Source organism: Coregonus lavaretus (assembly GCF_964263955.1).
Source record: "Coregonus lavaretus genome assembly, chromosome: 10".
Classification (NCBI taxonomy): Eukaryota; Metazoa; Chordata; class Actinopteri; order Salmoniformes; family Salmonidae; genus Coregonus; species Coregonus lavaretus.
In genome coordinates this window covers 5,363,830-5,389,016 of record NC_139997.1, presented here as the reverse complement: position 1 = coordinate 5,389,016, position 25,187 = coordinate 5,363,830, and the positions used below count along the sequence as shown (strand labels likewise).

Here is a 25,187-nt window from a genome sequence, read left to right as displayed (position 1 = left end):
CGCTCTTTCTGGTCCCTCAGTACGGTTGTAACAGCACATTCCAGTGGGGTGGAGTCGGCCAGCTCCAGTGACTCTGAGAGCAGCCCAGGGTCTGAGTCGAGCAGTGAGAGCAGTGAGAGCGGGACAGAGGAGGCCCCACAACCCCTCAGGGGCAGCAGCCCACCTGTGCCCAAGGTACAATCACACAGCACACTGCTTAGTCATGCACTCAGAACACTTCAATGACTTGCTTTGTCTTTGATTGATCATACATACACTGTGGGTCAGTTTCCCGGAAACAAATTAAAAGTCCTGTCAATCTCAGAACTAGGTTTTAGGCCCCTGATCTGTGTCTGGGAAAGCAGTCCTATACAATGGCTTGCGAAAGTATTCACCCCCCTTGGCATTTTTCCTATTTTGTTGCCTTACAACCTGGAATTAAAATTGATTTTTTGGGGGGTTTGTATCATTTGATTTACACAACATGCCTACCACTTTGAAGATGCAAAATAGTTTTTCTTGTGAAACAAACAATAAATAAATAAATAAAAACAGAACTTGAGCGTGCATAACTATTCACCCCCCCCCCAGAGTCAATACTTTGCCACCACCATGCTTCACTGTGGGGATGGTGTTCTCGGGGTGATGAGAGGTGTTGGGTTTGCGCCAGACATAGCGTTTTCCTTGATGGCCAAAAAGCTCAATTTTAGTCTCATCTGACCAGAGTACCTTCTTCCATATGTTTGGGGAGTCTCCCACATGGCTTTTGGCGAACACCAAATGTGTTTCCTTACTTTTTTTCTTTGAGCAATGGCTTTTTTCTGGCCACTCATCCGTAAAGCCCAGCTCTGTGGAGTGTACGGCTTAAAGTGGTCCTATGGATAGATACTCCAATCTCCGCTGTGGAGCTTTGCAGCTCCTTCAGGGTTATCTTTGGTCTCTTTGTTGCCTCTGATAAATACCCTCCTTGCCTGCTCCGTGAGTTTTTGTCGGCGGCCCTCTCTTGGCAGGTTTGTTGTGGTGCCATATTCTTTACATTTTTTTATAATGGATTTAATGGTGCTCCGTGGGATGTTCAAAGTTTCTGATATTTTTTTATAACCCAACTTTGTCCCTGACCTATTTGGAGAGCTCCTTGGTCTTCATGGTGCCGCTTGCTTGGTGGTGCCCCTTGCTTAGTGGTGTTGCAGACTCTGGGGCCTTTCAGAACAGGTGTGTATATACACTGAGATCATGTGACACTTAGATTGCACACAGGTGGACTTTATTTAACTAATTATGTGAATTCTGAAGGTAATTGGTTGCACCAGATCTTATTTAGGGGCTTCATAGCAAAGGGGGTGAATACATATGCACACACCATTTTCCGTTATTTATTTTTTAGAATCTTTTGAAACAAGTTATTTTTTTCATTTCACTTCACCAATTTGGACTATTTTGTGTATGTCCATTGCATGAAATCCAAATAAAAATCCATTTAAATTACAGGTTGTAATGCAACAAAATAGGAAAAACGCCAAGGGGGATGAATACTTTTGCAAGGCACTGTGTTTCTTTACATTGATGCTGTATTGTCTGTCTTGTCTGTAACCCTCAGGTAATTATATATATATAGTGCCAGTGAAAAGTTTGGGGGGACACTTACTCATTCAATGGTTTTTCTTTATTTTTACTGTTTTCTACACGTTAGAATAATAGTGAAGACATCAAAACGATGAAATAACACATTTGGAATCATATAGTAACCGAAAAAGTGTTAAACAAAATATATTTTAAATTCTTCAAATAGCCACCCTTTGCCTTGATGACAGCTTTGCACACTCTTTGCATTCTCTCAACCAGCTTCACCAGGAATGCTTTTCCAACAGTCTTGAAGGAGTTCCCACATATGCTGAGCTCTTGTTGGCTGCTTTTCCTTCACTCTGCGGTCCGACTCTTCCCAAACATTCTCAATTGGGTTGAGGTCAGGTGACTGTGGAGGCCAGGTCATCTGATGCAGCACTCCTGCAGTCTGGAGTGTGTTTGGAGTGTGTTTTGGGTCATTGTCCTGTTGAAAAACAAATGATAGTCCCACTAAGCGCAAACCAGATGGGTTGGTGTATCGCTGCAGAATGCTGTGGTAGCCATGCTGGTTAAGTGTGCCTTGAATTCTAAATAAATCACAGACAGTGTCACCAGATGAGCACCCCCACACCCATCACACCACCTCCTCCATGCTTCACGGTGGGAACCACACATACGGAGATCATCCGTTGACCTGCTCTGCGTCTCACAAAGACACGGCGGTTGGAACCCAAAATCTGAAATTTGGACTCATCAGACCAAAGGACAGATTTCCACTGGTCTAATGTCAATTTCTCGTGTTTCTTGGCCCAAGCAAGTCTCTTCTTCTTATTGGTGTCCTTTAGTAGTGGTTTCTTTGCAGCAATTTGACCATGAAGGCCTGATTCACACAGTCTCCTCTGAACAGTTGATGTTGATGTGTCTGTTACTTGAACTCTGTGAAGCATTTATTTGGGCTGCAATCTGAGGTGCAGTTAACTCTAATGAACTTATCCTCTGCAGCAGAGGTAACTCTGGGTCTTCCTTTCCTGTGGCAGTCCTCATGAGAGCCAGTTTCATCATAGCACTTGATGGTTTTTGCGACTGCACTTGAAGAAACTTTCAAAGTTCTTGAAGTTGTCTGGATTGACTGACCTTCTTGTCTTGAAGTGATAATGGATTGTTGTTTCTCTTTGCTTATTTGCATAATATGGACTTGGTCTTTTACCAAATAGGGCTATCTTCTGTATACCCCCCTACCTTGTCAGAACACAACTGATTGGCTCAAATGCATTAAATTAACTTTTAACAAGGCACACTTGTTAATTTAAATGCATTCCAGGTGACTACCTCATGAAGCTGGTTGGGTGAATGCCAAGAGTGTGCAAAGCTGTCATCAATGCAAAGGGTGGCTACTTTGAAGAATCTCAAATATAAAATATACTTTGATTTGTTGAACACTTGTTTTAGTTTACTACATGAATCCATATGTGTTATTTCATAGTTTTGATGTCTTCACTATTATTCTACAATGTAGAAAATAGTAAAAATAAAGAAAAACCTTGAATGAGTAGGTATCCAAACTTTTGACTGGTACTGTGTGTGTGTGTGTGTGTGTGTGTGTGTGTGTGTGTGTATATAATCTCCCCCACAGGAGGTTGGTGGCACCTTAATTGGGGAGGACGGGCTCATGGTAATGAGTGGAATGGTGCCATTCCATTCGCTCTGTTCCAGCCATTATTATGAGCCGTCCTCCCCTCCACTAATATATATTTGTGTTTCCTTACATTGATCATATATTGTCTGTCCAACTGCCATTTAAATGGTTTGATTTGTGACCAACACAAATCAAACCATTTAAATGGGCTTTAGAGTCCAGGATGTTGAAATCGGGCCTATATGTTTCTTAACATGTATTATATATTGTCTGTATGTCTGTCTGTCTGTCTGTCTAGACTGAGGGCCCCATGGTGACTAACTGGCAGTTGAATAACTGGATCAGAGTGAGCCAGCAGAACCCCAGCACAGAGATCCAGAGTGACGCTCTACTGAGCCCTCTACCCAAACAGCAGCAGAGCCATGATGAGGAGGAGGCCATTCCTCCCAGGGACTACAAATCCCACACACCCCCACACCACCCAGAGTTCAGTGACGGTGAAGCCAAACCTCAACGCAGTGAGGGCGCTGCCCACAACCAGCATGTCTGCCACACGTCCCCGGCCGCCTCGCACGTTGGGGACAGCAGCAGCAGCATCAGCCAGAGAAAGACTGTGGGGAACAAACACCCCTCCAGACCAGCCAAGGCTCCCCGCCCTGAAGACCCTCGGGCTGGGTTACGGGTGGAGAGTGTGGAGGTGGCCCCCCGCGACAAAGACCCCTCGTTCACAGACAGGCCAAAGGTCAAAACGAAAACCGGGCACAGCAGCAGCAAGAGCGGCGGCGCCAAAACGGACAGCAGGAAGCCTGCCAAGCGCGGCGCCTCTGAGAAGAGGAAGACGGAACAACCAGAGTCACAGGGTGGCCCCAAGGTGTCTCTGGTGCTGGTCTGTAAGAGAGAGACGGCTCCTAGTCCCAGCCATGCCCAGGGGGTAGACCAGCCAACCCCAGCTGTGGTGAAGACCACCAGCGTCAGGACAGAGACCCTCCCGGCCCCTCGGAGGGGCCAGAAAAAGCCCAGGCGCCACTGTCCAGCCGCAGCACACGAGGCCAAGCGGGAGTCCTCAGCCAAAGCTTCCAGGGCCCGCCAGGGGCCTCCACGGGCCCTGCTGGTAAAGATAGAGCTGAGCCTGCTGTCTAGGGTTCCCCCCCAGGGCTCCAGGCCTTCTCCGGGGGGCCAGGACCCAGCCACCAGGAAGGGACCCTACACGACCCCAGAGAGGGGAGACACCAACCCTACTGCCCCCATCCCTACCAAAGTCTGCAAAAAGAGACCGGTGGGTTGGCTTTTTGTTGTTATGATGAAATGGTATGCATGGTGTTGCTGATAGTAGTGGTTGTTGTTTAGGATTAATGAGATGGTTTGGGTTCAGCAGCAGTAGTAGCAGTAGCAGTAGCAGCAGTAGTAGTAGTAGTAGTAGTAGTAGCAGCAGTAGCAGTAGTAGTAGTAGTAGTAGTAGTAGCAGCAGTAGCAGTAGTAGCAGCAGTAGCAGTAGTAGTAGTAGTAGTAGCAGTAGTAGCAGTAGCAGTAGCAGTAGTAGTAGTAGTAGCAGTAGTAGTAGTAGTAGTAGCAGTAGCAGTAGTAGTAGTAGTATCCAACTCTAAAACACAATGGGGTTGCGCTTGCCATCATAACACCAGACACAATGTCCCGTACTGACTGTACGCCTTCCTCTTACATCGCCTAAACATTACGCCAACTGCAGGGCTCTCCAGAGGGTGGCGCGGTCACCCCAATGCATCACCGGGGGCACACTGCTTGCCCTCCAGGACATCTACAGCACCCGGTGTCACAGGAAGGCCAAGAACATCATCAAGGACCTCAGCCACCTGAGCCACAAGCTGTTCACCCTGCTACCATCTAGGAGGAGGACACAGTGCAGGTGCATCAAAGCTGGCACAGAGAGACTGATGAACAGCTTCTATCTCCAGGCCATCACTGTTAAACAGTCATCATTAGCCAGCCTCCTCCCTGGACCCTGCCCTGAACTTAGTCATTGTTACTAGCCGGCTACCACCCGGTACTTTAGGGATTAACGCGTGCCAGGAAAACATTCCACCACCTCCACCAGCCTGTAGCGTTGTCACCAGGCAGGATGGGGCCATGGACTCATGCTGCTTACGCCAAATCCTGACTCTGCCATCAGCATGACGCAACAGGAACCGGGATTCGTCGGACCAGGCTGTTGTTTTTCCACTTCTCCAGTTGTCCAGTGTTGGCGATGGCGTGTCCACTGGAGCCACTTCTTCTTCTTGTTTTTAGCTGATAGGAGTGGAACCCGGTGTGGTCGTCTGCTGCAATAGCCCATCCGTGACGAGCACCGATGAGTTGTGCGTTCTGCGATGCCGTTCTGCACACCACCGTTGTACCACACCGTTATTTGCCTGTTTGTGGGCCGCCTGTTAGCTTGCACCATTCTTACCATTCTCCTTCAACCTCTCGTCAACGAGCTGTTTTCGCCCACAGGACTGCCGCTGTCTGGGTGTTTTTTTGTCTCGCCATTCTCAGTAAACCCTAAACACTGTTGTGCGTGAAAAGCCCAGGAGGCCGGCCGTTTCTGAGATACTGGAACCGGCGCGCCTGACCCCGACGAACATACCACGATCAGTCGCTTAGGTCACTTGTTTTGCCCATTCTAACATTCAATCGAACCGTAACCAAATGCCTTGATGCCTGTCTGTCTGCTTTATATAGCAAGCCAAGGCCACGTGACTCACTGTCTTTAGGAGCGAACCATTTTCCTTCACTCTGCGGTGTACCTAAGAAAAAAAGTATTTAGTCAGCCACCAATTGTGCAAGTTCTCCCACTTAAAAAGATGAGAGAGGCCTGTAATTTTCATCATAGGTACACGTCAACTATGACAGACAAATTGAGAGAAAAAAAATCCAGAAAATCACATTGTAGGATTTTTTATGAATTTATTTGCAAATTATGGTGGAAAATAAGTATTTGGTCAATAACAAAAGTTTCTCAATACTTTGTTATATACCCTTTGTTGGCAATGACACAGGTCAAACGTTTTCTGTAAGTCTTCACAAGGTTTTCACACACTGTTGCTGTTATTTTGGCCCATTCCTCCATGCAGATCTCCTCTAGAGCAGTGATGTTTTGGGGCTGTCGCTGGGCAACACGGACTTTCAACTCCCTCCAAAGATTTTATATGGGGTTGAGATCTGGAGACTGGCTAGGCCACTCCAGGACCTTGAAATGCTTCTTACGAAGCCACTCCTTCATTGCCCGGGCGGTGTGTTTGGGATCATTGTCATGCTGAAAGACCCAGCCACTTTTCATCTTCAATGCCCTTGCTGATGGAAGGAGGTTTTCACTCAAAATCTCACGATACATGGCCCCATTCATTCTTTCCTTTACACGGATCAGTCGTCCTGGTCCCTTTGCAGAAAAACAGCCCCAAAGCATGATGTTTCCACCCCCATGCTTCACAGTAGGTATGGTGTTCTTTGGATGCAACTCAGCATTCTTTGTCCTCCAAACACGAGGAGTTGAGTTTTTACCAAAAAGTTATATTTTGGTTTCATCTGACCATATGACATTCTCCCAATCCTCTTCTGGATCATCCAATGCACTCTAGCAAACTTCAGACGGGCCTGGACATGTACTGGCTTAAGCAGGGGGACACGTCTAGCACTGCAGGATTTGAGTCCCTGGCAGCGTAGTGTGTTACTGATGGTAGGCTTTGTTACTTTGGTCCCAGCTCTCTGCAGGTCATTCACTAGGTCCCACCGTGTGGTTCTGGGATTTTTGCTCACCGTTCTTGTGATCATTTTGACCCCACAGGGTGAGATCTTGCGTGGAGCCCCAAATCGAGGGAGATTATCAGTGGTTTTGTATGTCTTCCATTTCCTAATAATTGCTCCCACAGTTGATTTCTTCAAACCAAGCTGCTTACCTATTGCAGATTCAGTCTTCCCAGCCTGGTGCAGGTCTACAATTTTGTTTCTGGTGTCCTTTGACAGCTCTTTGGTCTTGGCCATAGTGGAGTTTTGAGTGTGACTGTTTGAGGTTGTGGACAGGTGTCTTTTATACTGATAACAAGTTCAAACAGGTGCCATTTAATACAGGTAACGAGTGGAGGACAGATGAGCCTCTTAAAGAAGAAGTTACAGGTCTGTGAGAGCCAGAAATCTTGCTTGTTTGTAGGTGACCAAATACTTATTTTCCACCATAATTTGCAAATAAATTCATTAAAAATCCTACAATGTGATTTTCTGGATTTTTTTTTCTCATTTTGTCTGTCATAGTTGACGTGTACCTATGATGAAAATTACAGGCCTCTCTCATCTTTTTAAGTGGGAGAACTTGCACAATTGGTGGCTGACTAAATACTTTTTTCCCCACTGTATTTACTGTATTCTAGTCCAGGCTCATCCTATATAACTACTACTGTACACACCTTTTCTATTCATATACTGTCCATACTGTCTATACACACCATTATATACATATATTCCGGACTCTGAAATGGCTTGTTCTGATATTTCTTCATTTCTTTCTTTTTATTTTTGGGATTTGTGTGTATTGTTTGATATTGCTGCACAGTTGGAGCTAGAAACAATTCTCTGCGCCTGCGATAACATCCGCAAAATAAGTGTACGCGACCGATTTTTGATTTACATTTAGAGACGCCAGTCTATGGCTGGCAAAATTGCAAAGAATTGATACGTACAGTATCTGGTCCTCGTTTCCTCAAGCTCTCTGCTGATGAGGTGTACAGGGCAGCCTGGCCTCCTTCACAAGGCTCTTAACAAGGCTGTGCGTCATTGGCCCTGTAAGGACTGCCAACCTGTACGGTTGACTAACGTTATATATAGTGAATGTGGTAGTAAAATGGAGAATGTCATCTACTCGAAGGGTAAACCCTCTGTTTTTGCTTTTTAGACAATACAAAATAATAATGGTGTTTTCGCCATAGACGCTTGGTTTGCCCTTTTCAACGGTAAAAAGAGCGAGCCTGTCTCTAATACGGTTTGTTTTTCAGGCTGAGAAGGATGTGAAAGCCGTGCCAAGGAAGAAGCCAAAGCTGCAGAAAGATCTCAAACCCTCCTCTTCAGGTCCTGGTTCCCGCAAGTCTGAGTGAGTAACACTACGCCATCTCTCTCCTCCTCCTAGCTAGTCAGTAACACTACACCATCTCTCTCCTCCTCCTCCTAGCTAGTCAGTAACACTACACCATCTCTCTCCTCCTAGCTAGTCAGTAACACTACACCATCTCTCTCCTCCTCCTAGCTAGTCAGTAACACTACACCATCTCTCTCCTCCTCCTAGCTAGTCAGTAACACTACACCACCTCTCTCCTCCTAGCTAGTCAGTAACACTACACCATCTCTCTCCTCCTCCTAGCTAGTCAGTAACACTACACCATCTCTCTCCTCCTCCTAGCTAGTCAGTAACACTACACCATCTCTCTCCTCCTAGCTAGTCAGTAACACTACACCATCTCTCTCCTCCTCCTAGCTAGTCAGTAACACTACACCATCTCTCTCCTCCTCCTAGCTAGTCAGTAACACTACACCATCTCTCTCCTCCTCCTAGCTAGTCAGTAACACTACACCATCTCTCTCCTCCTCCTAGCTAGTCAGTAACACTACACCATCTCTCTCCTCCTCCTAGCTAGTCAGTAACACTACACCATCTCTCTCCTCCTCCTAGCTAGTCAGTAACACTACACCATCTCTCTCCTCCTCCTAGCTAGTCAGTAACACTACACCATCTCTCTCCTCCTCCTAGCTAGTCAGTAACACTACACCATCTCTCTCCTCCTAGCTAGTCAGTAACACTACACCATCTCTCTCTCCTCCTAGCTAGTCAGTAACACTACACCATCTCTCTCCTCCTCCTAGCTAGTCAGTAACACTACACCATCTCTCTCCTCCTCCTAGCTAGTCAGTAACACTACACCATCTCTCTCCTCCTCCTAGCTAGTCAGTAACACTACACCATCTCTCTCTTCCTCCTAGCTAGTCAGTAACACTACACCATCTCTCTCCTCCTCCTAGCTAGTCAGTAACACTACACCATCTCTCTCCTCCTCCTAGTTAGTCAGTAACACTACACCATCTCTCTCCTCCTAGCTAGTCAGTAACACTACACCATCTCTCTCCTCCTCCTAGCTAGTCAGTAACACTACACCATCTCTCTCCTCCTAGCTAGTCAATAACACTACACCATCTCTCTCCTCCTCCTAGCTAGTCAGTAACACTACACCATCTCTCTCTCTCCTCCTAGCTAGTCAGTAACACTACACCATCTCTCTCCTCCTCCTAGCTAGTCAGTAACACTACACCATCTCTCTCCTCCTCCTAGCTAGTCAGTAACACTACACCATCTCTCTCCTCCTAGCTAGTCAGTAACACTACACCATCTCTCTCCTCCTAGCTAGTCAATAACACTACACCATCTCTCTCCTCCTCCTAGCTAGTCAGTAACACTACACCATCTCTCTCCTCCTCCTAGCTAGTCAGTAACACTACACCATCTCTCTCCTCCTCCTAGCTAGTCAATAACACTACACCATCTCTCTCCTCCTCCTAGCTAGTCAGTAACACTACACCATCTCTCTCCTCCTCCTAGCTAGTCAGTAACACTACACCATCTCTCTCCTCCTCCTAGCTAGTCAGTAACACTACACCATCTCTCTCCTCCTCCTAGCTAGTCAGTAACACTACACCATCTCTCTCCTCCTCCTAGCTAGTCAGTAACACTACACCATCTCTCTCCTCCTCCTAGCTAGTCAGTAACACTACACCATCTCTCTCCTCCTAGCTAGTCAATAACACTACACCATCTCTCTCCTCCTCCTAGCTAGTCAGTAACACTACACCATCTCTCTTCTCCTCCTAGCTAGTCAGTAACACTACACCATCTCTCTTCTCCTCCTAGCTAGTCAGTAACACTACACCATCTCTCTCCTCCTCCTAGCTAGTCAGTAACACTACACCATCTCTCTCCTCCTCCTAGCTAGTCAGTAACACTACACCATCTCTCTCCTCCTCCTAGCTAGTCAGTAACACTACACCATCTCTCTTCTCCTCCTAGCTAGTCAGTAACACTACACCATCTCTCTCCTCCTCCTAGCTAGTCAGTAACACTACACCATCTCTCTCCTCCTAGCTAGTCAGTAACACTACACCATCTCTCTCCTCCTAGCTAGTCAGTAACACTACACCATCTCTCTCCTCCTCCTAGCTAGTCAGTAACACTACACCATCTCTCTCCTCCTCCTAGCTAGTCAGTAACACTACACCATCTCTCTCCTCCTAGCTAGTCAGTAACACTACACCATCTCTCTCCTCCTCCTAGCTAGTCAGTAACACTACACCATCTCTCTCCTCCTCCTAGCTAGTCAGTAACACTACACCATCTCTCTCCTCCTCCTAGCTAGTCAGTAACACTACACCATCTCTCTCCTCCTCCTAGCTAGTGTCTTCAAAGCTCTGCAGCGTATCCATCCATCCATCCACCCATAGCTTCTCTGCCCCAAACTACTTCTGGTATATCATTATTCTCGTATACCTATACCATAACACTACAAAGATATTGGAGTTGCATCAAAGAAAATGTTTGGTGATTTCCAAGCACCTTAATAACCTCTTGTTTGCCCATATCCCAAGAGACTGGGCTGGGTGTCAGACGTGGAAAGTCCCCCTGTAGAGATCCACAGCATTCTGCTCACCGCTCTGTAACATGCTGTCTGGCATTCTGCTCACCGCTCTGTAACATGCTGTCTGGCATTCTGCTCACCGCTCTGTAACATGCTGTCTGGCATTCTGCTCACCCCTCTGTAACATGCTGTCTGGCATTCTGTCTCACAGGACGGAGAGGAAGCGTTCTAAGGGGGCTCCTGTCCCTCTGCAGCAGGACCCTGGGAAAGGGCAGGGGAGCCACAAACGGCAAGCAGTGGATGCCCCAGAGCCCAGCACAGCCTCGGCAGCCAACCGCAGGAACCGGGAGGCCGTCAAGCACAAGAAGAGCACTGGAAAACAACGCACAGAGCACGCCAAGGTAGGATATTTGAGTCAATGTGTATGTAATACAGCACCAGTCAAAAGTTTGGAAACCTACTCATTCAAGGGTTTCTCTTGATTTTTACTATTTTCTACATTGTAGAATAATAGTGAAGACATCAAAACTATGAAATAACACACATGGAATCATGTATTAACCAAAAAAAGTGTTAAACAAATCTAAATAGATTTTAGATTCTTCAATGTAGCCACCCTTTGCCTTGATGACAGCTTTTCACACTCTTGGCATTCTCTCAACCAGCTTCATGAGGAATGCTTTTCCAACAGTCTTGAAGGGGTTCCCACATATGCTGTGCACTTGTTGGCTGCTTTTCCTTCACTCTGCGGTCCAAGTCATCCCAAACCATCTCAATTTGGTTGAGGTCGAGTGATTGTCGCGGCCAGGTCATCTGATGCAGCACTCCATCACTCTCCTTCTTGGTAAAATAGCCCTTACACAGCCTGGAGGTGTGTTGGGTCATTGTCCTGTTGAAAAAACAAATGATAGTCCCACTAAGTACAAGCCAGATGGGATGGCATATCGCTGCAGAATGCTGTGGTAGCCATGCTGGTTAAGTGTGCCTTGAATTCTAAATAAATCACACAGTGTCACCAGATGAGCACCCCCACACCCATCACACCACCTCCTCCATGCTTCACGGTGGGTACCACACATGCAGAGATCATCCGTTCACCTACTCTGCGTCTCACAAATACACAGCAGTTGGAACCAAAAATCTCAAATTTGGAGTCATCAGACCAAAGGACAGATTTCCACCAGTCTAATGTCCATTGCTCGTGTTTCTTTGCCCAAGCAAGTCTCTTTTTCTTATTGGTGTCCTTTAGTAGTGGTTTCTTTGCAGCAATTCGACCATGAAGGCCTGATTCACGCAGTCTCCTCTGAACAGTTGATGTTGAGATGTGTCTGTTACTTGAACTCTGTGAAGCATTTATTTGGGCTGCAATCTGAGGCTGGTAACTCTAATGAACTTATCCTCTGCAGCAGAGGTAACTCTGGGTCTTCCATTCCTGTGGCAGTCCTCATGAGAACCAGTTTCATCATAGCGCTTGATGGTTTTTGCGACTGCACTTGAAGAAACGTTCAAAGTTCGTGATATGTTCCGGATTGACTGACCTTCATGACTTAAAGTAATGATGGATTGTTGTTTCTCTTTGCTTATTTGAGCTGTTCTTGCCATAATATGGACTTGGTCTTTTACCAAATAGGGCTATCTTCTGTATACCACCCCTACCTTGTCACAACACAACTGATTGGCTCAAACGCCTTAAGAAGGAAATAAATTCCACAATTAACTTTTAACAAGGCACACCTGGTAATTTAAATGCATTCCAGGTGACTACCTCATGAAGCTGGTTGAGAGAATGCCAAGAGTGTGCAAAGCTGTCATCAAGGCAAAGGGTGGCTATTTGAAGAATCTCAAATATAAAATATATTTTGATTTGTTTAACACTTTTTTTGGTTACTACATGATTCCATATGTGTTATTTCATAGTTTTGATGTCTTCACTATTATTCTACAATGTAGAAAATAGTAAAAATAAAGAAAAACCCTTGAATGAGTAGGTGTCCAAACTTTTGACTGGTACTGTACATTCATGCATGTGTTGCAGTAATGTTTTAATGTTATACAAAGGAAAGATGCTCAGTATTTATGTAGCATTAATTGGTTGTATAAAGCTTGTATGAAATCAATGAGAATCAGACGTTGATATGAAGGCTTTTCTAATACTGTCTCGTCTGTGGTTCTGTCAGAATGCCCCCAAGAGCAGTGTTGCCTTCACCATGCCTGCCCAGCCCACCGGGGCTGCCTCGTCCTCCAGACCCCTGCCTGCCCAGCCCACCGGGGCTGCCCTGTCCTCCAGACCCCTGCTCCAGTTTGAGGACAGGTAAACGTCCCTCCCAGTTTGTCATTGTTGTGTGAGTGCCCATTTCTCCATCTCTAAGGGCTGTTGTTGTGCCTGGTATGTAACTATGTTCCTGCTGCCCACAGGCAGCACCCAGTGGAGTATCATATGAAGGAAGCCAAAATACTGAAGCACAAAGCAGATGCAACGGTAACTGTCCCCATTCTTTCTCTAATTCTCTCTCAATTCTCTATTTCTCTTTCGCTTTGTCATCAGAGATGAGCTCAGTGGTTTCTGTGGCCCAATTAAACTAAGGTTTGTGTGTTTCATCCAGCCGGATAAGGTGGGCAAAGCTTTCAACTACCTAGATGCTGCCATGTCCTTCGTGGAGAGCGGCATCGCTATGGAAACCGATCCCCAGACCCCGAAGTCGGCGTATACGATGTTCGCTGAGACCTTGGATCTGATCAGGTGAGCAAACAAAAAACCAATATGTTTTAGGTAGAGCTCCTTAGCCGTAGTGAGTAGTCTGAGCACTGAGACTACCCACAGATTAACATAAACAGGACATGTATGGGGCGGCAGGTAGCTTAGTGGTTAAGAGCGTTGTGCCAGTAACCGAAAGGTTGCTGGTTGTAATCCCCGAGCCGACTAGGTGAAAAATCTGTCGATGTGCCCTTGAGCAAGGCACTTAACCCTAATTGCTCATGTAAGTCGCTCTGGATAAGAGCGTCTGCTAAATGACTAAAAATGTAAATGTATGAAATAATGATCAAAGTACTCCCTCTGCTGTCCCCCTTCTGACTGCTGACGTAACACCGTTTGGATGTGTGACATAGGACAGGATATGAAACTCTCCTTTGCTTTACTGTGTTTCCTGTGCTTTGTCTAGTTATTTTCTTTATTTAAATGCCACGTCTGCCGGTCTTCACAGGTTCATACTGAAACTAAAGGGCTCTGTGAACCCCTCGGCCCCTGCTACAGACAAGGACTTTACAGTTTTATGGTAAATAGATAACCACAACCCTGCTGTATTGTAATGTATACTCTGCTACACCAAACAATAGTTTACCATATTTCTGTTAAATGTAAAGTAGTGGCACATTTGGATCTATTTTACCTCAGAAGTCATTGAAATGAAGTGTTCCTGGAGAGGATTATGGGAACGTAACCTTGTTGTTATTTTCTGTCTGGCAGTATGAGGGGCCTGTCCCTTCTACAGATGGCCATGTTTCGCTACAAAAGAGAAGTAGCACTTAAGTATTCAAGGACCCTCACAGATCATTTCAAGGTAGGCTTTTAGGATTATTGAATTTGTTCTTTGTTCCTTAGTCTACACGTATGTTCCTTAGTCTACACGTATGTTCTGAGGAATCAACCAGTGACGTTCTGAGGAATCAACCCAGTGGCGTTCTGAGGAATCAACCAGTGGCGTTCTGAGGAATCAACCAGTGGCGTTCTGAGGAATCAACCAGTGGCGTTCTGAGGAATCAACCAGTGGCGTTCTGAGGAATCAACCAGTGGCGTTCTGAGGAATCAACCAGTGGCGTTCTGAGGAATCAACCAGTGGCGTTCTGAGGAATCAACCAGTGGCGTTCTGAGGAATCAACCAGTGGAGTACTGAAGTCACAGATAGAACAATGAGCCAGAAGTTTCACCGGATGTATAAATCTGAAGCATCCGGTTGGCATTTCCACTCACCACCAAATATTGTGATGAGAGGAAGTGGAAGAAGATGGAGCGAGATATATTTTGGCCGTCGTTCTGAAAATGTTCTAATCGATTTAATCATTTGCTCTCCATACAGTTTAATGTTCCCAAAACTATAATCTGTTACGAACAGATTGGACAAAGTTTTTATTTATTTAATTTACTGTTTGCTAAAGTTTCAAGCAATTGCATTGTTTAGGATTGCAAGGGCGAATTGAGTTATTGCACACACGCACTTCACAGAGTAGGCGCTCCCTAATGGAAATATGCAAATACATGCTAGAACGCGCCAATAGGATCTCGCTAGCTCGTGCTTGGCTCTGCCCACCTTCTTGCTTGTTCTGCCCACTATGATTAATTTGCTCCCATTGGAAACGACTGTGGTCTATCTTGGGTTAGTTATAAAAAATCTTTGCTAAAGTGCTTTTTTAGTCCAGGTCTTCGGAAAGTATTCAGACCCCTTTACTTTTTCCCACATTTTGTTACGTTACATTGTTAAATTGTTTTTTTCCCTCATCAATATACACACAATACCCCATAATGATAAAGCAAAAACAGGTTTTGCTAATTTTTTTTTTTTTTTTAACTGATATCACATTTACATAAGTATTCAGACCCTTTACTCAGTACTTTGTTGAAGCACATTTGCCAGCGATTACTGCCTCGAGTATTCTTGGGTATGACACTACAAGCTTGGCAACTGTATTTGGGGAGTTTCTCCCATTCTTCTCTGCAGATCCTCTCGAGCTCTGTCAGGTTGGATGGGGAGCGTCGCTGCACAGCTATTTTCAGGTCTCTCCAGAGATGTTCATTCGGGTTCAAGTCTGGACTCTGGCTGGGCCTCTCAGTCTGAGGTCCTGAGAGCTCTGGAGCAGGTTTTCATCAAGGATCTCTCTGTACTTTGCTCTGTTCATCTTTTCCTAGATCCTGACTAGCCTCCCAGTCCCTGCCGCTGAAAAACATACCCACAGTATGATGCTGCCACCCATGCTTCACCGTAGAAATGGTGCCAGGTTTCCTCCAGACGTTTGGCATTCAGGCCAAAGAGTTCAATCTTGGTTTCATCAGACCAGAGAATCTTGTTTCTCATGGTCTGAGACTCTTTAGGTGCCTTTTGGCAAACTCCAAGCGCGCTGTCATGTGCCTTTTTACTGAGGAGTGACTTCCATCTGGCCACTCTACCATAAAGGCCTGATTGGTGGAGTGCTGCAGAGATGGTTGTCCTTCTGGAAGGTTCTCCCATCTCCACAGAGGAACTCTGGAGCTCTGTCAGAGTGACCATCGGGTTCTTGGTCACCTCCCTGACCAAGGCCCTTCTCCCCCGATTGCTCAGTTTGGCCGTGCGGCCAGCTCTAGGAAGAGTCTCGGTGGTTCCAAACTTCTTCCATTTAAGAATGATTGAGGCCACTGTGTTCTTGGGGACCTTCAATGCTGCAGAAATCTTTTGGTACCCTTCCCTAGATCTGTGCCTCGACACAATCCTGTCTCTGAGCTCTACGCACAATTCCTTCGACCTCATGGCTTGGTTTTTGCTCTGACATGCACTGTCAACTGTGGGACCTTATATGGACGGGTGTGTGCCTTTCCAAATCATGTCCAATCAATTTAATTTACCACAGGTGGACTCCAAGTTGTAGAAACATCTCAAGGATGATCATGGAAACAGGATGCATCTGAGCTCAATTTCGAGTCTCATAGCAAAGGGACTGAATACTTATGTAAATAAGGTATTTCTGTTTTTTATTTTTTATACATTTGCAAAACATTCTAAACCTGTTTTCGCTTTGTCATTATGGGGTATTGTGTGTAGATTGCTGAGGAAATTGTTTAATTTAATTCATTTTAGAATAAGGCTGTAACGTAACAAAATGTTTAAAAAGTCAAGGGGTCTGAATACTTTCCGAAGGCACTGTATATGAATGGACAAAGCCTCCGATCATTGAAGTGAAATTAAGTTGGTTAAGATGGCTTCTCATGGAGACATAACGTGCCATTTGAGCTACTCCAGGAAGTGACGTTGCAGGCTAGCTCGGTGCTGCCCCCACTCATTGAGTAACTTGAGTTGAAGGTCGCCCGGGGTACTGCAGGCTGCAATTAGCGCAACTCAATTATCCTTAGAACTTCTGCTGTGTGCGATTTTCAAATAATTGGTTCAAAGACATACACCTGGTTTATTAGAAGCAATTATTGGTACCAAGATTGTCATCTAAACTTTTGTTTATTTACATGAAGATTGACCAAGAAGATTGCAATTTTTCCATTCACTATAATGGGGGGGATACTGTTTTCTGCAAACAATGCCTGCAGTACCGTGGTCGGTCTTAAACTTCCATGGTTTCAGTGAGAGGGGGCAGTCATTCTCACCTGGTTTAAATCTATACTGAACAAAAATATAAACGCAACATGTAAAGTGTTGTTCCCATCATAGCGGTGGGTGCTGTAGCACCCCCTGAAAAATCTGAATAAATAAATACATATTTTTGAAAAATCTAATTTATCACAAAAGTAGTGCACTGGGCCTTTAATAGTCTTGTATTAGCAGACCTGTATAGCCGTCTGCAGCGCAGGCAAAAACGTCCCCCTAGGTGTGGCATATCAAGAAGCTGATTTAAACAGCATGATCACTTCACTATAGTCCCGTGTAGCTCAGTTGGTAGAGCATGGCGCTTGCAACGCCAGGGTTGTGGGTTCGATTCCCACAGGGGGCCAGTATGAAGATGTATGCACTCACTTAACTGGAAATCGCTCTGGATAAGAGCGTCTGCTAAAATGTAAATACACAGGTGCACCTTGTGCTGGGGACAATAAAAGGCCACTCTAAAATGTGCAGTTTTGTCACACAACACAATGCCACAGATGTCTCAAGATTTGAAGGAGCGTGCAATTGGCATGCTGACTGCAGGAATGTCCACCAGAGCTGTTGCAGAGAATTGAATGTTAATTTTGCTTAAGCCATCTCCAACGTCGTTTTAGAGAATTTGGCAGTACGTCCAACCTGCCTCATAACCGCAGACCATGTGTAACCATGCCAGCCCAGGACCTCCACATCCGGTTTCTTCACCTGCGGGATCGTCTGAGACCAGCCACCCGGACAGCTGATGAAACCGAGGAGTATTTCTGTCTGTAATAATGCCCTTTTGTGGGGAAAAAACTCATTCTGATTGGCTGGGCCTGGCTCCCCAGTGGCTGCGCCCCTGCCCAGTCATGTGAAATCCATAGATTAGGGCCTAATTTATTTATTTAAATTGACTCGTTTCCTTATGTGAACTGTAACTCAGTAAAAATGTTGAAATTGTTGCATGTTGCGTTTTTATTTTTTGTTCAGTGTATGTCTGGGGAAACTGATCCTTGGAGCAGTCAACCTATGGTTTGTTTTTTTTACGTTTGAAATAAAAATGATTTAGATTTTTGTCTCACATCCTCCTTTTCAGAGTTCTTTAAAGTCTGCAGCTCCTTCACCATGTGTCTCAAAGTAAGTATTTTACCTATTGTACAGTATGTCCTCCCTAAAGCCTGTTCCCTTTTAGACATATACCATTTCTCTCATGCACAATAAATCAGTCAATCAATAATCAATACTGTTGATATGAAAAGGGCATTATAAGGAACACTTGTTTGATTGACGGTGAAATATACAGCCCAGTGAACCAACATAATACGTATATAGACTGTTGTAGACGTGCTCAGTCTCATGCCCTGGCTTGCTCTCTCTTCCTCAGAAGCACTGGCACCCCATCCCCCATGTCTCCCATGCCATCTCCTGCCAGCACAACCAGTTCTGGGCCGGGCTCCAACCACAGCAGCGGGGTTGGGGTGGGCACCGTCAGCACCGTGGCCATTCCACAGGTCATCCAGCAGGTGGCGTCGTCCTACGTCAACATCACGGCACTCTTCCTGAGTGCTCACGACATCTGGGAGCAGGCTGACGAGCTGGCCCACAAAGGCAGTGGTGAGGGAGCAGCGGAGGGTTAAAGTCACGGGGATATTATTACACAGGAATGGATCCTTTATAGCTGTAGTTCTGTATGTCAGCACTAGAGGTCAGGATCACTGTGGGGAAAAGATACTGGTGACGTGGATAGACAGTTGTAGTAATATTCATGTGAGCATTTCTTTACTCCTACTCAGTCTGTTGGTATTTCCTTATCTCTCCATCTCTCCATGTCTCTCTAGATTTGCTGTCAGAGCTGGACTTGGCTCTGGGACCGTTGAGCCTGGCGTCCACCATGAGCTCTCTGGTGCGTCACACTCGGCAGGGACTGCAGTGGCTCCGACTGGACACCCGCGAGGCACAGTGACCGCTTCGCATCCCGGTCCTACCCCACCCTGCCCTGCCCTGCCGACAATACCCTACCCTGCCCTGCCCTGCCCTGCCCTGCCCTGCCCTGCCGACAATACCCTACCCTGCCCTGCCCTGCCCTGCCGACAATACCCTGCCCTGCCCTGCCCTGTCGACAATACCCTGCCCTGCCCTGCCCTGCCCTGCCCTGCCCTGTCGACAATACCCAGCCCTGCCCTGCCCTGTCGACAATACCCAGCCCTGCCCTGCCCTGTCGACAATACCCAGCCCTGCCCTGCCCTGTCGACAATACCCAGCCCTGCCCTGCCCTGCCCTGTCGACAATGGCCAGCCCTGCCCTGTCGACAATGTCCAGCCCTGCCCTGCCCTGTCGACAATGTCCAGCCCTGCCCTGCCCTGTCGACAATGCCCTGCCCTGCCCTGTCGACAATGCCCTGCCCTGCCCTGTCGACAATACCCTGCCCTGCCCTGCCCTGTCGACAATACCCAGCCCTGCCCTGCCCTGCCGACAATACCCAGCCCTGCCCTGCCGATAATACCCAGCCCTGCCCTGCCCTGTCGACAATACCCAGCCCTGCCCTGCCCTGTCGACAATACCCAGCCCTGCCCTGCCCTGCCGACAATACCCAGCCCTGCCCTGCCGACAATACCCAGCCCTGCCCTGCCCTGTCGACAATACTCAGCCCTGCCCTGTCGACAATACTCAGCCCTGCCCTGCCCTGTCGACAATTCCCAGCCCTGCCTTGCCCTGTCGACAATTCCCAGCCTTGCCTTGCCCTGTCGACAATTCCCAGCCTTGCCTTGCCCTGTCGACAATTCCCAGCCTTGCCTTGCCCTGTCGACAATTCCCAGCCTTGCCTTGCCCTGTCGACAATTCCCAGGCTTGCCTTGCCCTGTCGACAATTCCCAGCCCTGCCTTGCCCTGTCGACAATACCCAGCCCAGCCCTGGCGACAATACCCAGCCCACCCCTGGATTCCCCTGTCCAGGACATCCATTTTGGTTTTATTTATTGACTGGCCGTCAGATGAAAGCAGGATCCCATGTCCCTCTATAAGTTGTTCACATGGATACCAAGTCACCTTTTTATATCATTTTCTCCCAACTACACATACATACATGCATGCATACATACAGTGTATGTCAGTGAGGGCGTCTCCCTGTGGCCTGCCCACCCCCCTGGGCCCAGTCTCCCTGTGGCCTGCCCACCCCCCTGGGCCCAGTCTCCCTGTGGCCTGCCCACCCCCCCTGGGTCCTGTCTGTCCTGGGGTCAGTGAGGGTGTCTCCCTGTGGCCTGCCCACCCCTCCTGGGTCCTGTCTGTCCTGGGGTCAGTGAGGGTGTCTCCCTGTGGCCTGCCCACCCCTCTGGGTCCTGGGGTCAGTGAGGGTGTCTCCCTGTGGCCTGCCCACCCCTCCTGGGTCCTGTCTGTCCTGGGGTCAGTGAGGGCGTCTCCCTGTGGCCTGCCCACCCCCCTGGGCCCAGTCTCCCTGTGGCCTGCCCACCCCCCTGGGCCCAGTCTCCCTGTGGCCTGCCCACCCCCCTGGGTCCTGTCTGTCCTGGGGTCAGTGAGGGTGTCTCCCTGTGGCCTGCCCACCCCTCCTGGGTCCTGTCTGTCCTGGGGTCAGTGAGGGTGTCTCCCTGTGGCCTGCCCACCCCTCCTGGGTCCTGTCTGTCCTGGGGTCAGTGAGGGCGTCTCCCTGTGGCCTGCCCACCCCTCCTGGGTCCTGTGTCCCTGTGAGATGGTTGTCTGAAGAACCTGCTTTTTGGTTGGGGTCAAAGAGGCCCCACCTTTCTCCTGTGGGAATGCAAAAGCAGTGACGACAAAAAGCTTATTTATTATCATGGTCTTCATTATTATCACTATTAATATATTGTTGATGTTTCAATTAAGTTTTTTGTTTGATCAAAAGCGTTGATGTGGCCAATGTTTACTTCACATCCAACTGAAAAGTCCTATAGAACTGAAGGGATCCATCCATCCCAGATACGTCTATAATAATATTGGTGAAATTCGGCAGGATATAATTAGTATGTCTCTGCTCTACCATATAAGTATTTTGAAGTGGCTAGATGCATTGCCCTGAAATATGGACGTCAGTATTCTTGAATGGCCTTTTTCATTCATGGAGACAAGATGGTCCTTGATGCTTTTTGTGACGATATTATTATTTTCTCTTCTAAAGTGATGGACTCTGCATGCCGGGGGGCGGGTCCACTATGTTAATTCAGTCATAACAGAAATATGCTTTGATTTGAGTTGGATTTTGTACTTTAAGTTCCTTTTTTTTTTATCAACAATAACTGTTCATCTAAAACATTTGAGATAAGAAGCCAAATAGTCGCTGATGGAGTACAGTTTAACCAGTAGCCTGATCCCTACTCTTCAGACAGGAAGGAGGAAGTAACTACCTCATCTTCACTGCACATGGGAAGCAGTGTAAAGCTGTCTGAGGGGAGGGGAGGGGAGGGGAGGGGAGGGGAGGGAGGGACTGTTGTTTAGTGTGATGGTTAAGAGTGTTTTCTCTAGGTCTGCAATCTATTCAGCATACATACTTTTTAACACGCAGGCTGAAGCTGTGCATGTAACCAGTTTTTATACAGACAACATGGCATAATTCAATAGAAGGTAAAGTGCCTTAGAGGTGTTAAAGGGCACTTCCTCTCCCCTAAATGGAATACGTCTTCAATGGTATCATCTTGTATTGAGCCGATGACAAATCAAGTCCCATTTTAACTGAAGTCAAAAGTGGACTGAGTATGTGGTATGGGAGCAGGATGGTCAAGTATTTCTCTTCCCTTTTACTGACAGCCGTGACAGTTGGAAATGATTCACCGTAGGACTGGCAACCTGTGAGGAAGCGCTGACAGGTTGTTTTTGTTTACATCCTTTGCATAGATCTGGTGTCGTGCCGTGCGTACATACAATAACAGCCCAAGTAATTTGAAAAATAACACTTGTCAACTAAATGACAACTAAATGATTGCTGTTTTTTCGTACAGTAGTTGCAACTAAGGTTTATGTACCACACAGGTCAACAGAAGTGACTGGGCAAATGATTGGCTAAATCTTACGACTGACCTTTGACCCTATTGGCCATTATCTCTTCAGTGGCTGTTACCACCATTTTAGACCACACAACTCCCCCGATAACAAGAGCTGTGTCCCAAATTGCACCGTCTATTCATGGAGATCAAAGATGACCAGACCTAGACACTGCCTTTCTGTAGAATGAATGACATTTCCCTTTTTAAAGCGCCCTGTTCAATTTCTGTAGAATGAATGACATCATGGTATTTGTTTTTCGGATTTCAATAAAGGTGGGGTTTTTGATGGTATTACAATTGCACACTCGTATTTGATTAAATCAGTGGTTATTTAATGTTTAACGGATGTTAAACATTAAGTCAATCAATATTCTGATATTTTCTTCCCACCCTGCCTCTAATTTCTGCATTAACACGTCAATGCTTACAGCAAGATAAACAACATGTATCATTTGCATCATTTTCGGGTTTCCTTCAGTGTTCTCCTCTGGGTTGGACTGAAAATACCACTTTGACCTGACCTGTCACTTCCTCTTGCTTGTTGTTATTTTGGTTATGAGCAATAAAACTGAACGATAAAAGCAAAAACAATATTTAGAACATTAAAGAAAGAACAATAATAAAATGCTTTGCTTTAAATTGACTAAATATGTGCCATTTAGTTATATGAATTGTTTTATTGTTACTATACTGTAAAACAAAAACAAAATGGGGACTCACTGGAAAAGCTATTTCTATTGGAGTACAAATATATAAGGGCTGCACTTGGAACCACAAAAGAACAATGCTTTTATGTATGTATTTGATCACAAATATGAACCGTATGAATAGAGTACACTGGTACCATGGTTTTTCTTTTTTTTTTCTATATATATTTTTTTCCCCTCCCAAAGTAGGCTGCTTTGTAAGTAATCAATCATACTTTGAGTTTCCCAACTTGGATGTCAAAAAACTGCACATGAAATTAAATGTTCTCAAACAATTGTAGAATGTTTGAGATAACATTCTACAATTGTACTTACTAAAACATTGCTCTGGTTTCTATGTCATGTTACATGTCCTTTCATATTTTTGAAGCTTCGTTGTCATGCTTCATTTAAATCTATTTTTTTTTTTTTTGCGCTTCAGTAGGTATTCTGTGTGCAAAATTATAATTATTGTCCATAAATATATGATCTCACACTAAAAGGACCGTCATCACCTTGGTCATTTACTGGGAAAATGTGCAGAAATGTTTTGTAATTAAACTTTTTTGCCTTGTGGAAATATGTAAATAGTTTGAGCTGCAATGTACAGAGATGTATAAAGACTGATTGACAATGAATTTAGGTTTTCTTTGACTCTTAAGTTCCTTTTTCCAAAGATGCTGTTTTGCAGACCTTTTGTAGCTTGGCTGCTGTAGCTGAAGATGAATTGTTGAAAAAGTTTAGCTGGCTCGACAATACATCTCCGCCATCTAGACCAGACCTCTGCACTGTAAAATGTTTGAGGCAATAAACTTTGGGGAAAATGTGCTGGCTGTGTGAATTATTGTGTTATAACTATAGTACTACAGTACCACATCGAAATATGGCATTCTTATTTATTTTATAATTATGACATCTGCTATAAAACATGAATTCAAGGTAAGACATGTAACCCCCCTCGCTACTTAGAAAACGGAATGATATGTTGTATGTGGGACGTTTTGAGATGGACCGTTGATGGGCAACAACAGTACACCGACCGAAGGTTTGGAAGTTCTGGTGCGACCCACAGCTCAGAACACCCGCGAACTCCGAGAGCTAGCAATGTTGCAAATCTGTTTTTGAGTATTTTAAAGTTGTTAATGCGCACTTCATTTAAATTTAAATATGAACGGTTAGACAAGGATCCACAGTCGTCAGTTAAACCGTTCATTGCATTTTTTTTTTTGCTTCGACAATTGCATTGGGATGAATAGCAGCTAGCGTTACTACGATGATACCACCAGCATCCGGTGGCGAGCTCGTCACTTGAGTAACATTTCTGCTGCTGTTGGGCTAGCTATCGTAATATAAGTTTGGATAGGGGGCTACACATAGAATTAGGATACTAATGAATGATTAGTAATTTAATAGGATCTCTCTGGGGCTACAGCTAAAAGGGCCATCCCCAATCGATGGGGGTTTAAGAACTCTGGTCACTGTGAGAGAAATATTAACATGTCATATGTTTCCCTGCTTCATCTCCCTGCAGCTAGTCTAGGCGTGTGGTCAAGGACATGGGGTTTTACTCGAGATAGGGGTATCTGGAGATGACAATTGATTTTATGAATGGTTTGGTGATGATAACCTACAGAATGCATTCCGTAGAATGAGTTGGTGTTTGTGTATAATGAGGTACCAGGGAGAGATGGCTCGGGTATGGATAATGATGAGAGGAAGCTTGTTTTGGGGGCCAAACTCTGGTTTCCATACAGTAAGAACAGTCTTCGTAGCAAATGCTATCTGGCTGGACAACACAGACACAGCAGCCATGGCAAGTTCTTGAAACGGGTTGATATCAGCTGCATCCCTGAACGTCCAAATCTCACTCCAGAAGCCCACCAAATCTCACTCCAGAAGCCCAGTGTGTTTTTTTTGTCTCATTCCATTTACTATGATGGATGGCACGCCATTGCTGGACAATCTTGTCTATCTCTGCAGAGGACCACTGTACATGGAGTATAGAACCTCAGCCATGTAGCAGTGGTCACTGGACTTGGTGACTGCGAAATGCAGCCTAAGCTCCTCCCACTGGTCCAAAATGCGTGAAACCGCAGGTTCAATGGAGAGCCAACGTGTGGCACACACCTTGGTTATCTGTAAAGGTTTCTCCCCCACAGTTGATGGCCTTGTAGGCCTCCCTGCGCTTTGGAGACACTGAAAACCAGTTATAAGTCTCTCGTACCAAGTACTCCACACTACGGGGGATGGTGTCATTGGAAGCATGACTTACAGCAAGCTGCAGCGAGTGGCACACACAGCGAATAAGAAGCAGATCTTTGAGGCCGTACTCCTCCTTCAGCACTTTATGGACCCCATTGTTAATCCCCGTCATAACATTT

At 46.0% G+C, this 25,187-nt stretch overlaps 1 protein-coding gene across 2 annotated transcripts in view; it reads left to right on the top strand.

Annotated features, from left to right (window-relative positions):
* LOC311136564 (AF4/FMR2 family member 1-like) overlaps positions 1-23,634 on the top strand; it is a 92,594-nt gene extending 68,960 nt beyond the window's left edge. Inside the window, exons 8-19 of one of the 2 annotated variants that reach the window (XM_084170748.1) lie at positions 21-174; positions 3,477-4,454; positions 8,176-8,270; positions 11,009-11,198; positions 12,975-13,108; positions 13,213-13,276; positions 13,401-13,537; positions 14,001-14,072; positions 14,264-14,357; positions 18,208-18,248; positions 18,499-18,725; positions 18,950-23,634. In XM_084170748.1, the coding sequence (XP_084026874.1) occupies positions 21-174; positions 3,477-4,454; positions 8,176-8,270; positions 11,009-11,198; positions 12,975-13,108; positions 13,213-13,276; positions 13,401-13,537; positions 14,001-14,072; positions 14,264-14,357; positions 18,208-18,248; positions 18,499-18,725; positions 18,950-19,074 (2,311 nt within the window). In that variant the 3' untranslated portion in view covers positions 19,075-23,634. Of the gene's footprint in view, positions 1-20; positions 175-3,476; positions 4,455-8,175; positions 8,271-11,008; positions 11,199-12,974; positions 13,109-13,212; positions 13,277-13,400; positions 13,538-14,000; positions 14,073-14,263; positions 14,358-18,207; positions 18,249-18,495; positions 18,726-18,949 lie in introns of both variants that reach the window. The other variant, XM_084170747.1, reaches the window with a different exon arrangement.
* Positions 23,635-25,187: the final 1,553 nt, after the last annotated feature.